This window comes from Papio anubis, chromosome 14 (assembly GCF_008728515.1).
Source record: "Papio anubis isolate 15944 chromosome 14, Panubis1.0, whole genome shotgun sequence".
NCBI classification, from domain to species: Eukaryota; Metazoa; Chordata; class Mammalia; order Primates; family Cercopithecidae; genus Papio; species Papio anubis.
The window spans coordinates 39524344-39540734 of record NC_044989.1 but is presented as its reverse complement, the minus strand read 5'-3'; the positions used below and the strand labels follow the sequence as shown (position 1 = coordinate 39540734).

The following is a 16391-nucleotide window of genomic DNA, read 5'->3' as shown; positions in this document are numbered from 1 at the left end:
TAGCAGAGGTGGTGTTTCCTCATATGGGTCAGACTGGTCTCGAACTCCTGACCTCAGGTGATCCGCCCACCTCGACCTCCCAAAGTGCTGAGATTACAGGCATGAGCCACCATGCCCGGTGTGAGCCACCGCGACCGGCTGACAGTGCTGTTTTAAAGCAAGGATCAGCAAACTTTGTCGATAAAGGGTCAGATAGTAATACTTAAGACCTTGTGAGCCATATGGCCTCTGTCTCAACTACTCAACTCTGCTATTGAATTTTTTTAATTTTTAATTTTAATTTTTATTTTTTTAGACTGGTCTTGTTCTTTTGCCCAGGCTTGAGAACAATAGTATGATAATAGCTCACTACAGCCTTGATCTCTTGGGCTCAATTGATCCTCCTCCCACCTCAGCTTCCCGGGTAGCTGGGACTATAGGCACATACCACCAAGACCAAGCCTAGCTAATTTTTGTATTTTTTGTAGAGACAGGTTTTCACCATGTTGCCCAGGCTGGTCTCGAACTCCTGGGCTCAAGCAATCTGCCCCCTTTGGCCTCCCAAAATGCTGGAATTACAGACATGAGCCACCACCTGTGTACCAGTAAAACTTTATTCACAAAAATAGACATGTTTGCTGATCCCTATTTCAGAGAATTTGCCCTGTTCCCTATTTTCATGTCAGCTCAGGATTTATTGGTAGAGTAACCTTATAATGTAGCATCCAAATTTAATAAATTTTTAATTGTTTTAAGAGTGAACACAGGCACTATTAATAATTTTACTGGTACAGTAGGCATAACCAGGAGTACTCTGGGCAAACCAGAGATGAATGTCACTCCATCAGTTTTCCTATGAATTGGTTGCCCTTGTAGTGGACACATACCTAATGACGTTTTGGCTGTTTTCCCCATCCAAATTACATCTTGAATTGTAATTCCCATAATCCCCACGTGTTGTGGAGGAGCCTAGTGGGAGGTAATTGAATCATGGTGGTGATGACCCTCTTGCTCTTCTCATGATAGTGAGTTCTCATGAGATCTGATGGTTTTGTAAGGGGCTTTCCCCCCTTTTGCTTGGCACTTCTCCTTCCTGCTGCCACGTGAAGAAGGACGTGTTTGCTTCTCCTTTTGCCATGCTTGTAAGTTTCCTGAGGCCTCCCAACCCTGTGGAACTGTGAGTTAATTAAACCTTTTTCCTTTATAAATTACCCAGTCTCAGGCAGTTCCTTTTAAAAGCAGCATGAGAACGGACTAATACGCCTAGTCTAATCAACTATGGGAAAGCGAACATGAAACCATCCCTTCAGCAGTGAGTATGGGTTATCCATTTTCTTCGGAAAGGGAGTAGTTGAATGGGAGGTACCCTGAGGTTTGGCTAGCCTGGTACACTCAAAATAGTCTCTATTTTCTGTCCCCAAGCCTTTGCTCATGCTTTTCTTTCTGTGCCCTTTCCCCCATCCCTTTTCTGTGTTTTTCGTAATTCAGGCCATCTTTTCAAACCTCTGCAAAAATGGTATCACCTTCATGCAGTCATTCCTGTAATACCTTTTCAGGCTTACAAGTTGGTAGTTACATTTTATAAAAGTCAGTAACGTAGTGCTTTAAACTGGATCCCCAAACCTGGTTGTGTATCAGCAGTACCTCAGTAGCTTAAAATATAGAATCCTGGGTCCCATTCTTAATCGCTTGACCTAGAATTCAGAATTTATAGCAATATTTTGTTATTGTTTTGTTTTGTATTTAAACTCCTTGTATGATTTTTATATAACCGGCTATCTGATTCAGTATTTGGAATCTGTTGATTTAGGCTGAAATTATTTTATATAAACATTGACTTTTAGAGTTAGAAGGAATCTTAGAAATAGCCTATTTTCACCTTAATGTCTTTAAATTGTGGGCAGAGGAGTCAGGAAGAAGACACAAGGGAAATTACTTACTTAGATCCCATTGCTGGTTACTGGCAGAGCCAGGACTAAATGTTGTTAGCTGTCATTTAGACTTAGATTCATATTCACATTGGACATCCCCTTCTGTATAGTAAGGTTTCAGTACTCCAAGGGGCTCAATACATAGTAGATGATGGTCAGATGTTTTACTAATAATGATTGTTTCTAACCCATTTTATATAGTACCTAGCACATTTTTTGGCTCTTAATGATTGCTGCTTGAATGTGTTGTTAACCCTCAGTTCACTCTCAAGGAATGCCTTTCTGATAGTTGGAGATAATTCCCCAATCAGCATGAAATCATCTCAGAATAATTCTTCCCAAAACTAGTTCCAATCTGAATGGCCTCTAAAAGGCTCACTGAATCAAACTAAATTCTGGTACAGCTTTGAAAGTTGGTACTTTCCAAGAGCCCCTCTAAGCAGAGATCAGTCTAGACCTGTAGGATTTTCCTCACCAGTCCATTTTCATTTTAGAAAGGTTACCTAGAATCTGTGGGAGTATGTGGTGCGGGATGTGTATACTGAAGTAAGGTGTGGGACCAAGGTCAGGAAAAGGCTTGTGGGAAGTGGTGGTAGCCTAAGCTGAGCTTCAAAGGATGTCTGTTAGGCCAGGGGAGGGACCTGGAATAAAAGCGTGGATAGCTTTGGGAAATGGCAAGTTGTTTAGTTTGGCCAGAGGATAAAGTACAAGTTAGGGAGTGACTAGAAATATAGATGGGGGCCAGATTAAAATGTAGTATTTCACAATTTCATATCCACAGGCAAAATAATGAAACTGAAGCCCTATCCGACACAGTATAAAAATTCACTCAAAGTAGATTATAGACCTAAATTTAAGAAAACTGTATAACTTAGAACTCTTAGAAAAGAAAGTAGGAAAAAAGTATTTGTGACCTTGGGTTAGGCAAATGGTTTCTTAGCTGCAACATTAAAAACACAAGAAACAAAAATTAATTAAGTTGGACATCATCAAAATGAAAAAGTTTTGTGTTTCAAAGGATACCCATAAGAAAATGAAAAGAAATCTTGCAGAATGGGAGAAAATATTTGCAAATCATGTGACTGATAAGGGATTTATATCCAGAATATATATAAAGAACTCTTACAAGTTAACAATTTAAAAAGAATTTAAAATGGACAAAGAATTGAATAGACAGTTCTCCAAAGAAGATATTCAAATGGAAAATTGAAAACAGGTCCACACAAAAATGTGTATGCTGATGTTTATAGCACCATTATTCATAATAGCTAAAAAGTGGAAACAACCCAAATATGGCATTTCCATACAATGGACTACTGTTTGACAGGAACACATAAATGAGTTTGAGACATGGATGAACCTGAAAACATTACACCAAGTGAAAGAAACCACAGTCACAAAGGACCACGTATTACTTGATCCCATTTACATGAAATGTTTACAGTAGTCAAATCCATAGAGATGGAAAGTAGATTAGTGGTTGCCAGGGATTGAGAGGTGGAAGAATAGGTAGTGACTGTGAATGGTTCTGGGGTTTCTTTTTGAGGTGATGAAAATGTTCTAAAATTAGTTAGTATAATTACATAACTCTGAATATACTAAACACCACTGAATCATACACCGTGAAAGGGTGTACTTAATGGTATGTGGATTCTGTCCCAGTAAAGCTCTTATAAAAAGTGCTGTATTTAGTGAAAGCTTTAAATACTCTGACAGGGAATTTGGATTTTTGTCTTTAAAGCAATGATGTGTACTCTTGCGGAGTTATAAGTCGAGAACAGCATGATGAGAACATCACTGTGGGAGCGTTTGAAGAATGGTGGTCAGATCAGTGTTGCAGCAGACTAGATATAGCTGCTTAGAATATTTTATCCTGTTTTCTGCCCTTAACAAGTATGAACATTTTATGTTACTAATTCTGAATTCAAAATTTTTAACTTTATACATGTTAATATTTTATAATTTCTATTCTTGCTCTCCTTTTTAAAAAATGAACTGCTCAGGGTGATTGAGAAAAGAATAGCAGTTGCAGAATGTTAGAGATAATACTGATTTTTAAATTTACCTTTGTGTGTAACCTTGACTACTGTCAATTTAGAGATAGCAAAATATGACTTATTTTAGCCAGAAGACCAGGATTCTTGGTGAATCATAATGCTTTAAAAACCCTTTATTAATAAACGTGGATTTTTAATAAAGAAAGGCTTAGAAGTGAAGTTTCTTAAGGGCTTTTTAATTATCTCTTTCCCCTTCTTTTTGTGAAATATCTTAATACTGCCAAATAAATTACATATTGGAAGATATTTCTAACATGGTAGAAGGCAAAAGAACAGTAATCATTTTAGCTCTATTTTTTTTTAAATTAACCCTAAAAAACTGTAATTTAAAAACTGTTAGCCTTTAGAAAATTCTAGACTGATTTACCATTTGAAATCATTGTATTCATAAGTCAACCCTACAGTAAATATTGACCTTGGTAAACCACTCATCAGTAGTTAGTGTCATAATTTTTCTGTTAAATATATGCTGGTGTTAACTATTCGTAAATCTATTTTTAGAAGAGTACATTGTGTACAGCAACCATTTTGGACAAATACTGTGTAGCTTGTAAATAGAGTGTGTGCCCTCCTGTGGTCATTGGTAACAAAAATCTCAGCTATAATCATCCTGGCTTTCTGAGTTCACATTTGTCTGCTCTTCCATAGTAGAATCACCTGTACTCTGAATTTCTTCTCAGTGAGTAAAAAACCATAGCATGATTTTTAAATGGTGGCAGTTGTCTTATTTGGAGGAGATGCTAAAGGAGAAGCCTACCAGAGAAAAAATATCAAGGTGTGAGGAGAGGCAAGTAGTTGTGATGGTGCTTGAAAAGCTTTATGACTATTATACCTGAATATTTTTCAGATACACTCTGCCTCCTTTACAGAATGCTCCCAGAATGATATTCTGGTTTTATTTCTATTTCATCATTTATATATCTTTTTTCCTCGAGAAAGGAGCAAGTATCCAGCACTGTCTATTTGAAACATCTATCCCATTTTATGGAAATTAAGTTTAATTTGAAATAAGTGTTCAAATCTCTTTTGTACTGCCTTGAGTGTTTATTAGTTATGGGGATTTTGTTTGAAGGAACAATTGTTAAATGAATTTTCCCTGCAAATTTTATTAATTTATATGAGATCTTTTAATATCTTTGTTCTTCTTAGGGTTAAATGGTTAAATTTTATATTTTCAGCAATGACTGTGTCTCATCTAAGACTGTGTCTTAGATCCTTGGCTGGTATTTTTAGTGCCCTAGTATTCTTAGAAGAATTCCACTATTAATGGTATTATCACCTCTTGCCAGGTGATTCACCGATTTTCACCAATCCATTAATAAGAGAGTGTTGCAACTAGGAATAATTTTGGTCACATGAATGGATCTTTCTGTGATCAGGCAATGGCATGTATTGTTCTTCACTGGTGGTATGAAAATTAATTTATTTTTAGTTAACAGTTTAGAATATCAAATTGAAAGTTCTGATCCAATTATAAAACATTTTAAATTGACAAAGACTGCCATTTTAATATAGTTTCTGCTTATTTATACATGTATTATATAATATATAATATTTATTGTGTTATATGTACACATAAATACACATAATATAATTATGTATACTTATATACATAATTATACAGTTGTAAATGCCAGGAATCTAATAATATAATTTGATTTTGAACATGTGGCTTACAAAATAGATTTGTTTTGCATTGAACTACATGTATTTGACTGTACCATCAGGTGTGTTTAAAAGGATGCAGGGGGCCTGTTTTCATAATTATATACACAATTGTGTTAGCCTTTCATATCCTAAAGCTTTTAAATGAAAAAATGTAAGGCTAGTCAATTAGTTCAACTAGCCTTTGAGTGAATAGCAAAACAGTGTAATACTTAAAGGCTCAGACTGGAGTTAGACCGCCTGGGTTTGAATCCCAGCACTGTCGACTCACTGGCTATATGACCTTGTTAAGTTCTTTTGAGTTCTATGTCCTTTAGTTTCCTCACTTGCAAAATGAGAATAATATCTACCTATTTTATAAGATTGTTGTGAGGATTAAATGAATTAATATTAAAACATTTAGAATAGTGCCTGGCACATCCATACTGACATCTAAGTGTATATTAGCTGTTAGTATTAGTATTGCCAATATTAAATTTTACATAAATGTTGAAATTTATTGTGAAGTATAAACTTTGTTTTGTAAATATAAATTACATTTGCATTTCTTTTAAAATATTTTTATGTAACAGAAAACAAACAGTAAGCTAAAGTGAAATTTTATACACTTTTTATGAAAACTTTCTTCACAATAATCCTTTTTTCCTTTTTTTTCTTTTAGGCACGGAATGTTAACACTGGTGAATTAGCAGCAATTAAAGTAATAAAATTGGAACCAGGTAAATTATTTGAAATTCATTTTTTCTTATTGCTAGAAAGCCATGGGATATCTTACAGCTTATTTTAATGATGTTTGGTCAACATTCTCTTGTTTTCCCCAACATCTTGTGGGATAAATACAGCTGCTTGTATGCTCTTTCCTCCAGTTCTTCGAGTTCTGCATACACACACCTTGCTCAGTTCTTCCCTGAAAAATAACTGATAATTGAAGGAGGAAGGGGAACTCCTGAAAAGACTTTGTTCTTTCTGAACTCAGTTGAGCTAACTTGTAACAAGCTGATAGTGGTTTATTTCCAGGCTAACGTCTTGTGGTTCAGTGTGATGTCGTGGAAAAAACAGAACCGAAATTTGGGTAGTTGTAGTTCAGTTTGTCTCCCACTCCCTTGGTCTGTGAACTTGGGCAAATAGCTTCATGTCTCTGAGTCTCCCAGTTTTCTCGGGCAATCTAGCCTCCACGTTCTGTATTTCATTGATATCTCAGCAGTTGTCTACCAAATTGAGCAGCTTATTGTAAAGCCCCTTAAGACTACTCCATATTTTTTGTTTGCTTCAACTGTGTTCTTTGAATTCCTCCTACTTCCCTGAAAACCCACATTTTTCTTAGCTAATTACTCACTCTTTATTTATTCTCTCTTAGAAACCCCTTCCCACCCTTTCTTCTGCCCACCATAAGCAAGTCTATAATTGTGCTAGTGTCTAGACCAAGTTCCACAGCAATTAGTGCCTTTCTGATGACTTCTTCTGTTACAAGCTGATAATAAGAGTTTATTGGTAAAACAAGTTTCAGTTCTAGTATGAACAGAAATCCATTCACAGACTTTGCAAGAATGCAAAAACTTTTTCTTTAAAAAAAAAAAAAAAAAAAAAAGGCCAAATAGCCAATACTTTAGGCTTTGTAGGTCGTGTATCGTCTCTGTATTCAGTTCTCTCTCTTTCCCTATAGTTTGCTCACCCCTTACTTAGAGCATCAATAAGCTTTTTAGAAGTGATATTAAAATGAAAATTTAAGGATGTACTGATTGACTGTGATCAAACCACACAGAAATATAATGAATTTAAAAAATTTTCCAGCTATACATATTTACAGATTTTATGTAGTCATTATATTCTAAACATCACAAGACAAGATGTTTGTCTTTTTTCTAAATCTCCTACTCTTCAATTTATAAGAAATTTTAGAAGGATATTTGAAGTTGTTGAAATATTAGCTACAAAAAGAAATTTGGCATTTAAAGGAGGGCCTTCATTTTTAATCATTAAGAAGTGACTGTGTTACTTAATGAAATGGTTCTAATGAGAAGTATTTTGTATATACATCATTCCCTCAAATCACCTGAGTACCTTCTCTTTCAGGAAGCCTTCCCTGACCCTGGGTCTAATTAAGATGACTCCTGAGTGAATAGCTCTGCTGTAGCGCTGACCATAGCTATATTGTCATTCTAGAGACTTGCCTTTCTTTGTTTCTAAGTTTTAATCAAATTTGTGCCCCCAGCACTGAACTTAGGACCTGGCACATAGTACCCATTCTGTACATCTTAAAATTTCCTTAAAAAATAAAAACTTGAAAAAGCTTACTGTTCAAGTCAATTATTTTCTGTTCATGAAATGTTGTTGCACTGTCAATCTTTTTTTTTTTTTTTTTTAGACGGAGTCTCACTCTGCCGCCCAGGCGGGAGTGCAGTGGCCGGATCTCAGCTCACTGCAAGCTCTGCCTCCCGGGTTTACGCCATTCTCCTGCCTCAGCCTCCCGAGTAGCTGGGACTACAGGCGCCCGCCACCTCGCCCGGCTAGTTTTTTGTATTTTTAGTAGAGACGGGGTTTCACTGTGTTAGCCAGGCTGGTCTCGATCTCCTGACCTCGTGATCCGCCCATCTCGGCCTCCCAAAGTGCTGGGATTACAGGCTTGAGCCACCGCGCCCGGCCTTGCACTGTCAATCTTGAACACTGCCGTGTATATATTGATCAATGTATTAAAAGTAGAATATACAACTATACAAAAGGAAAAAAATAAAAATCATTCATATTCTACCACCTGGAGAAAACAAGGGTTATCACCATAAATATGTTTCATCTATTACAGCTACCCATTTCCCCCTGCCACCAGTTATTTTGATCCCTCAATCATATAATGTTAGCCCATAGTATTTCTGTATATATACCTAAAGTATAAATACTCAAAATATAATCTCAAACAGGAACCCTCATACACAGCTGGTGGAAATGTAAAATGATGCAACCACTTTGGAAAACAGTTTGTGACTTCCTTAAAGTGTTCAACATAAATTTGCCATAATGACCCAGCAGTTCTACTCTTGCATATCTGCCGACACAATGATTGTCATGCACAAATGTTTATAGTAGCGTTATTCACAATATGTCTCAAAATTGGAAACAATCTTAACTGCCCATCAACTGGTGAATGAATATGTTGTGTTCATACAATTGAATACTATTCAACAATAAAAACAAGTTGCTGATACATGCTGTAACATAGGTGACCAAAATGTGCTAAGTGAAAGGAGCTAGACACACGAAACTACATACTGTGTGATTTCATGTGAACAGTTCAGAAAAGGCAAATCTGTGGTGTCAGAAAGTTAATCTGGTGAGCTGGGGACAGAGGGGTGGACTAACAATTATTGGACGTGAAGGTTCTTACGGGAATAATCTAGTGAGGGTTGTACAACTTGGTAAATTTACTAAAAACACCGTTGAATTATACACTTGAAATTGCTGAACTATCCGATTTAAACATATGCCTTAATAAAATTATTAAAGATATGTAACTAAAACCATTAACAACATTACAGTTCCCTGTTAATAAGACCTACACTTAGCAAATAGTTGCTGTGTTATATCTATAGGTTCCTGCTTAATTTCTTTTTATCTTTTTTCCTTGTAACTTTCTGTTGAAGTAACTCCATCGTTTATCCCGTAAAATTCCCCTCAGTCCGAATTTTGCTGATTGCCTTCCTGTAGCATCATGTAATATATTCTTTGGTGAATTGATAGATAGCTCTAGAGAACTGAGTAGACTCCGATTTTATTTGGGTTATGGAGGAGGGAACTACTTCAAGAGTGGTGTTATGCTCACATTTTTCTAAGGTAGAGGGGTGTGTGTGTGTTTAAGAGACAGTCGCACTGTAGCCCAGGCTGCAATGCAGTGGTACGATCGTGGCTCACTGCAGTCTTGATCTCCTGGGCTCATACTATCCTTCTGCCTCAGCCTCCCAAGTAGCTAGGACTGCAGGCGTGTGCTACCACACCCAGCTAATTTCTATTTTTTGTAGAGATGGGGTCTCACTGTGTTGCCGAGGTTGCTCTTGAATACCTGGTCTCAAGCGACCTCTTACCTTGGCCTTCCAAACTACTAGGATTACAAGCATGAGCCACTGTGCCTGGCCTATATTAGAGTTTTGATGGCCAGTCTTCTACTTTTTGGAAACAAAAATTAAGTCTGAAATAGTATAGTGCAACATGTTGGATTTTAGGAATTTCTATCTATAGTTTGTTACATTTTCCTTTTTTTACAACTGATAAGCAATTTGAACCTGAAGCAAAATAAAAACTTACTCAGACATTTTGACCAAATTGTTTAAATGTGGAGTTACTCCAAGGTGTCTGACTTTTGCTTCTCATCTTATTCATGCAGCTTTAAATTTTAAAAAGTTTATTTATTTATTTATTTGTGATGGGGTCTTGCTCTGTTGCCTAGACTGAAGTGCAGTGGCACGATCTCACCTTACTGCAACCTGTGCCTCCTGGGTTCAAGCGATTCTCCTGTCTCAGCTGCCTGAGTAGCTGGGATTTCAGGAGCGCACCACCATGCCAGGCTAATTTTTGTATTTTTAGTAGAGACAGGGTTTCACCGTGTTGACCAGGCTGGTCTTGAATTCCTGACCTTAGGTGATCCATGCACCTCCGCCTCCCAGAGTGCTGGGATTACAAGCATGAACCATCACACCTGGCCTAATTTATTTTTAATTTTAATTATAATTTTTTTATTGTTTTGAGACAGAGTCTCGCTCTGTCACCCAGGCAGTGGCGTGATCTTGGCTCACTGCAGCCTCCACCTCCTGGGTTCAAATAATCTTCATGAATAGCTGGGACTGCAGTCATGCACCACCATGCCTGGCTAATTTTTGTATTTTTAGTAGAGACAAGGTTTCATCATGTTGGCCCAGATGGCCTCGAACTCCTGGCATCAAGTGATCCACCTGCCTGGGCTTCCTGAAATGCTGGGATTACAGATGTGAGCCATTTTTAATTTTTTGAATACACAGTAGGCGTATATATTTCTGGGTTACATGAGATACTCTGATACAGGCATGCAATGCATAATAATCACATCAGGGTAAATGGGATATCCATCACCTCAAGTATTTATCTCTTGTGTTTCAAACAGACCAGTTATACTCTTCTAATTATTTTTAAATGTATAATTGGATATTTATTTATGTATTTTTTTTACTATAGTAACCCTGTTGTGCTTGCAAATACTAGGGCTTATTCATTCTTTCTAAATTTTTGTACCAATTAACCATCTCCACATCCCTTCCACCCCACAAACCCTGTAAGCTTCCCAGCCTATGGTAACCATCCTTCTACTCTCTATTTCCATAAGTTCAATTGTTTTGAGTTTTAGCTGCCACAGATAAATGAGAACGTGTGATGTTTGTCTTTCCGTGCCTGGCTTATTTCACTTAACATAATGACCTGCTGTTCCATCCGTGTTGTTGCAGATGACAGGATCTCGTTCCTTTTAATGGCTGAATAGTACTCCATTGTATATATGTACCACATTTCTTTATTAATTCATCTGTTGATGGACATTTAGGTTGCTTCCAAATCTTGGTTATTGTGAATAGTACAGCAGTAAACATGGGTGTGCAGATCTCTCTTTGCTATGCTCATTTCCTTTCTTTTGGGTATATACCTAGGAGTGGAATTGCATGATTGTGTGGTAGTTCTGTTTTTAGTTTTTGGAGGAACCTCCAAACTGTTCTCCATAGTAGGTGTATTAATTTACATTCCTACCGACAGTGTGTGAAGGTTCCCTTTTCTCTACATTCTCACCAGCATTTATTGCCTGTCTTTTTGATAAAAGGCATTTTGAATAAGGGGAGATAATGTCTCGTGGATAGTTTTGATTTGCATTTCTCTGATGATCAGTGATGTTGAGCACCTTTTCATATACCTGTTTGCCATTTTTATGTCTTTGAACAAATGTCTGTTCAAATCTTTTGCCCATTTTAAAATTGAATTATTAGGGTTTTTTTCCACAGTGGAGTTGTTTGAGCTCCTTACATAATCTAGTTGTTAATCCTTTGTCAGATGAGTAGTTTGCACATATTTTCTGCCATTCGTGGGGTTGTCTCTTCTCTTTGTTGATTGATTGTTTTGCTGTGCAGAAGCTTATTAATTTGATGTGATCCCATTTGTCCATTTTTGCTTGGTTGCCAGTGCCTGTAGGATATTGCTCAAGAAATCTTTGCCCACACCAATGTCATAGAGATTTTCCCCAATGTTTTCTTGTAGTAGTTCCATAGTTTGAGGTCTTAGATTTATGTCTTTAATCCATTTTAGTTTGATTTTTGTATATGGTAAGAGGAAGGGGTCTAGTTTCAGTCTTCTGCATATGGATATCCAATTTTCTCAGCACTGTTTATTGAAGAGACTGTCCTTTCTCCAATGTATATTCTTGGTATCTTTGTTGAAAATGCATTCACTGTACGTGTCTGGATTTATTTCTGGGTTCTCTATTCTGTTCACTGATCTATGTGTCTGTTTTTCCAGCAGCATGCTGTTTTGGTTACCATAGCTCTGTAGTATAATTTGAAGTCAGGTAATGTGATTCCTACAGTTTCTTTCTTTCTTTTTTTTTTTTTTTGCTTAGGATAGCTTTGGCTATTTTGGGTCTTTGGTGGGTGCATAAAAATTTTAGAGTAGTTTTTTCATTTTTGTGAAGACCGTCATTCATATTTTGATAGGAATTGCATTAAATCCTTAGATTCTTTTGGGAAGTATGGACATTTTAACAATATTGATTCTTCCAGTCCATGAACGTGGAATATCTTTCTGTTTTTTGTGTGTGGCTTCTTCAATTTCTTACATTAGTGTTTTATGTTTTCTTTATAGAGATCTTTCCTTTCTTTGGTTAATTCCTAGGTATTTTATTTTATTTGTAGCTATTGTAAATGGAATTTCTTTCTTGATTTCTTTTTCAGATTGTTCACTTTTGTTATTCGAAAGTGATACTTTTTTCTGTATATTTATTTTGTATCCTGCAGCTTTACTGAATTTGTCAGTTTAGTAGTTTTTTGGTGGAGTCTTCAGATTTTTCCAAATGTAAGATCATATAGTCTGCAAACAAGGATAATTTGACTGCTTTCTTTCCAATTTGGATGCCCGTTTATTTCTTGCTCTTGTCTGAATGCTCTACAAAAAATTTAATATATAAACATATGTAATATATATTATATGTGTAAAAGGGGTTAATTCAGCAAGAGGATCTATATATAGACAGACAGATGTGTGTGTGTATATATAAATATATATTATATATATAGAGAGAGGAGATATATAGAGAGAGAGTGACCTTCTTAGATCTTCTTACAGTTTTTGTTTTGAAATCTATTTTTTCTGATATAAATATAGCTATTCCTGTTCTTTTCTTGTTTCCATTGGCATGGAGTATCTCTTTCCATCCCTTTATTTTAGTCTGTGTATCTTCATAGGTGAAGTGTGTTTCTTGTAGGCAACAGATCATTGGGCCTTGTTTTCTTATGCTTTCAGCCACTCTGTTTTTTGATTGCAGAATTTAGTTTATTTGCGTCACATCAGCGCTCAAAAAGTTTTGGATTTTGGAGCATTGTGTATATCAGATTTTTGAATTAGGGAAATTCAACCTGTAGCAGCAAGAGTTTAACATTCCACTCTTTCCTGGAGAATCCAAGTCACTTTGACATAGAGAACGAGTCTTGATTTACGCCCCAGACGGCAGAGCTTCAGGTAAGAGACACAGTGTTCACATCCATCATAACTTTGTTACTTATAAGGAAAAAGAACCTTGGGTTCACTTTGTAATCCAATCCTGAAGTCAGCCCGTTTACATACAGCTCTCCTTTGCTCTAAGCCTGTCAAAACACCACTTCATTTAAATTTCATCTCAATTCCATTTTATTTAAAGTATTACAAAAACTCTGTATTTTCCTTGGGTGAGATGCCCTAAGATTTATCTGGCGTGTGGTTTTCCTCATTGCAATGGGTCAGTAAACGTGAATTTGTCAGATGACAGGTTTGTTCCTACAGTCTGTGGCTGATCCAGCTGGAACACTGCCAATTCTTGAGACTTATTTGAATAAAAATAATTAAAAATGGATCAAGATGAAAGCTATGGCAGAGCTTGCTAGTAGAATAGAACGTATATATATATATATGCTTTGGGGCTTTATTTTCAAGTTCTGATAAGTTCTTTATTTTCAAGTTCTGATAAGGTGTTATATAAATAAGTTATAGATCTGGAATTTCTTTTTGGGATTTAAAGTCAGAATTTAAAAGTTGCTTGTACTCATTTGTGGTATTGTTTGCAGTACTAGTTAATATAATACAGATGCAGACAGATAACAGTGATTCATTAGGTAGAAACTCATAGGAAAAACTCTTCTAAATGGGGAAACTTATTCCTTTTCCAACACAATGAAAACTACTGAGATTGATAAACAGAGAAACTTGTAGTGAGAAAATAAGGTATTATACTTTGTTTCAGTGAGAGCAACATGCATTAAATTGTAAAGCCAAATTTTAAAAGTGTGAAAAAGTAACAATAAGACGTTATTCTACTATTTTTTCATGAACCTCCAAAGTTAAATGTTATGGAATATTCTCTCCTGCCAGCCTTTGACGTTAGTGTTTTTCTTTCCTGAGAGTTAGTAGAGGTGCTTTCTGCCTCCTTATCTTTCATGATAGAGCGACGAAACATTGGGGATATGATTTATCTGGTGCCTTTTCCCATCTCCCTTGCGTGCTTTTGTGGATCCCTTGCCACCGTGTGCTTTTTCAGTGCTGCCTTGTGTTTATTGCCATCATGCATAGTTGTTACATCATTCGTGATAATTATTCTTCAAAGATTAATCATGGATTGCTTAGCCACTCTTAAATATATTGGAATCATCCTATGACTTGAGGCTGACTGGACTGGACAGATTGGATATTTACACATTGAATGGTAATAATGCTCCAAAATAAAAAAGCAACGGATAAAGGACTTTTTGTTTTGTTTGTCTGCAATGTATTTCTTATTCTCAGTCCTCTGTATATGACCAGTGATTTGGCTTCAAGGATGTTTATTTAGCACTTAATTTAGTTAGAAGGAAGATACAGAGATATAGTTCCTTCCTTCAAGGAACTTGTTATCCAGTATGAAAACTAGAGTGTTTATGTAAGTCACAGCCTAACTACGGAGAATCACCCATTGAACAGAGTGTGTGTGCATATGTAGGTGGTGGTGCTGGCTGTAAGGAACGGTGATGGCTGTGCCTAGAAAGACTTAATTCCTGGGTCACTGAAGATCCGCCTTTGACTGTTTACTCTGAAATACTCTGGTCTGGGAATATCTAGGTAGGATGCTATGTGAAAGGACACACATAGTGCAGAGTGGCTGATATGTCCTAACTTATACTTGGTGGGTTCCATAGAGGCTGTGAATTCCATTTCCCTTGGGATGGTTAAGGAAGTAAAACTTCAGATGAGCCTTCAAGACTGGCTAGGATTTTGCTAGTAGAATAAGAGAACGGAGGGTATTCCACATGAGGATAGATAAAAGCAAAGGTAGTATGGAAGTACTAGGCCTGTTTGGGAAGTCGTAGTTTCATTTGTCTAGAGCGGTATGCTCTCTGTGGGCATGGTGGGATATAAGAAGTGGAAAACTGATGATAAGTTTATGGAGAGCCTTAAATACTAGCCCAAAGCAGCCAACTGCAGTGGCTCACACCTGTAATCCCAGCACTTTGGGAGGCCGAGGTGGGCAGATCACCTGAGGTTAGGAGTTCAAGACCAGCCTGGCTTGGTGGCACGCACCTGTGTTCCTAGCTACTTGAGAGACTGAGGCAGGAGAATCGCTCGAACCCGGGAGACGGAGGTTGCAGTGAGCCAAGATCACGCCACTGCACTCTAGCCTGGGTGACAGAGCAAAACTCCATCTCAAAAAAAATAAAAATAAAAATAAAACTAGCTCAAAGGTTTAAATTTTACCGTGTAGACAGTGGGGTTTTGTTTGTTTTTACAGGTTAGTAATATGATCAGAGTATAACTGTAAGAAGATTCAGTGTACACAGGCAGATGGGAGAGAGACCCTGCTGGTAAGAAGACATATTACTGTTATGACAGCCATACTTGAGTTACAGGCAGAGGGAAGGAATGGGTGACTGCATGAGATTTTAGGGTGGATAAGACTTTAGACATGATTGATAAATTTACAAGGGATAAGGGAGAGGTACAATATATGTCAAAATTGAGTTTATGGGAAGAATAGTTTTGTTGTATTGTTTTGATTTTAGGAACTCATTTTCGTGAGTTTTATACAGCTATGGTTTATGCCTATGTAACCTCAAGAATAGATCAGGAGCTGCTAAAAAAAAAAGTCTTTAAATCAGGTCTGGTGAGAGAACAGAAAGTTGGGAGATTAAAAATGTCCAAAATTAGAACTATTTTATTTAACTTTTTTTCTTTTTGGGGATTTTTTTTTTCTTTTCTTTTAGAGACAGGATCTCACCCTGTCACCCAGGCTGGAGTATAGTGATGTGATCATAGCTCACTGCAGCCCCAACTCCTGGGCTCAAGCAATCCTCCTGCCTCAGCCTCACTACTAGCTGGGATTAACAGGTGTGCACTACCACACAGGCTAATTTTTTAGGTTTTTTTTTTTTTTTTTTTTTGGTAGAAACTGGGTCTCGCTGTATTGCCCAGGCTGGTCTCAAACTCCTGGCCTCAATCGATTGTCCTGCCTCACCCTCCCAATGTTCTGGGTTTACAAACATGA

The 16391-nt window shown here is 36.9% G+C and overlaps 1 protein-coding gene across 6 annotated transcripts in view; it reads left to right on the top strand.

The window, feature by feature from the left end:
• The window catches only part of MAP4K3 (mitogen-activated protein kinase kinase kinase kinase 3), a 188189-nt gene that overhangs the window by 53372 nt on the left and 118426 nt on the right, over nt 1-16391 (top strand). For 5 of the 6 annotated variants that reach the window (XR_004178229.1, XM_031655091.1, XM_031655093.1 and 2 more), the window contains exon 2: nt 6294-6351. Coding sequence is in view for 3 of the 6 variants with exons in the window: in XM_031655091.1 (XP_031510951.1) it covers nt 6294-6351 (58 nt within the window). In the remaining 3 variants the exon portion in view is untranslated. Of the gene's footprint in view, nt 1-6293; nt 6352-15656; nt 15712-16391 lie in introns of those variants that run through there. The other variant, XM_031655094.1, reaches the window with a different exon arrangement.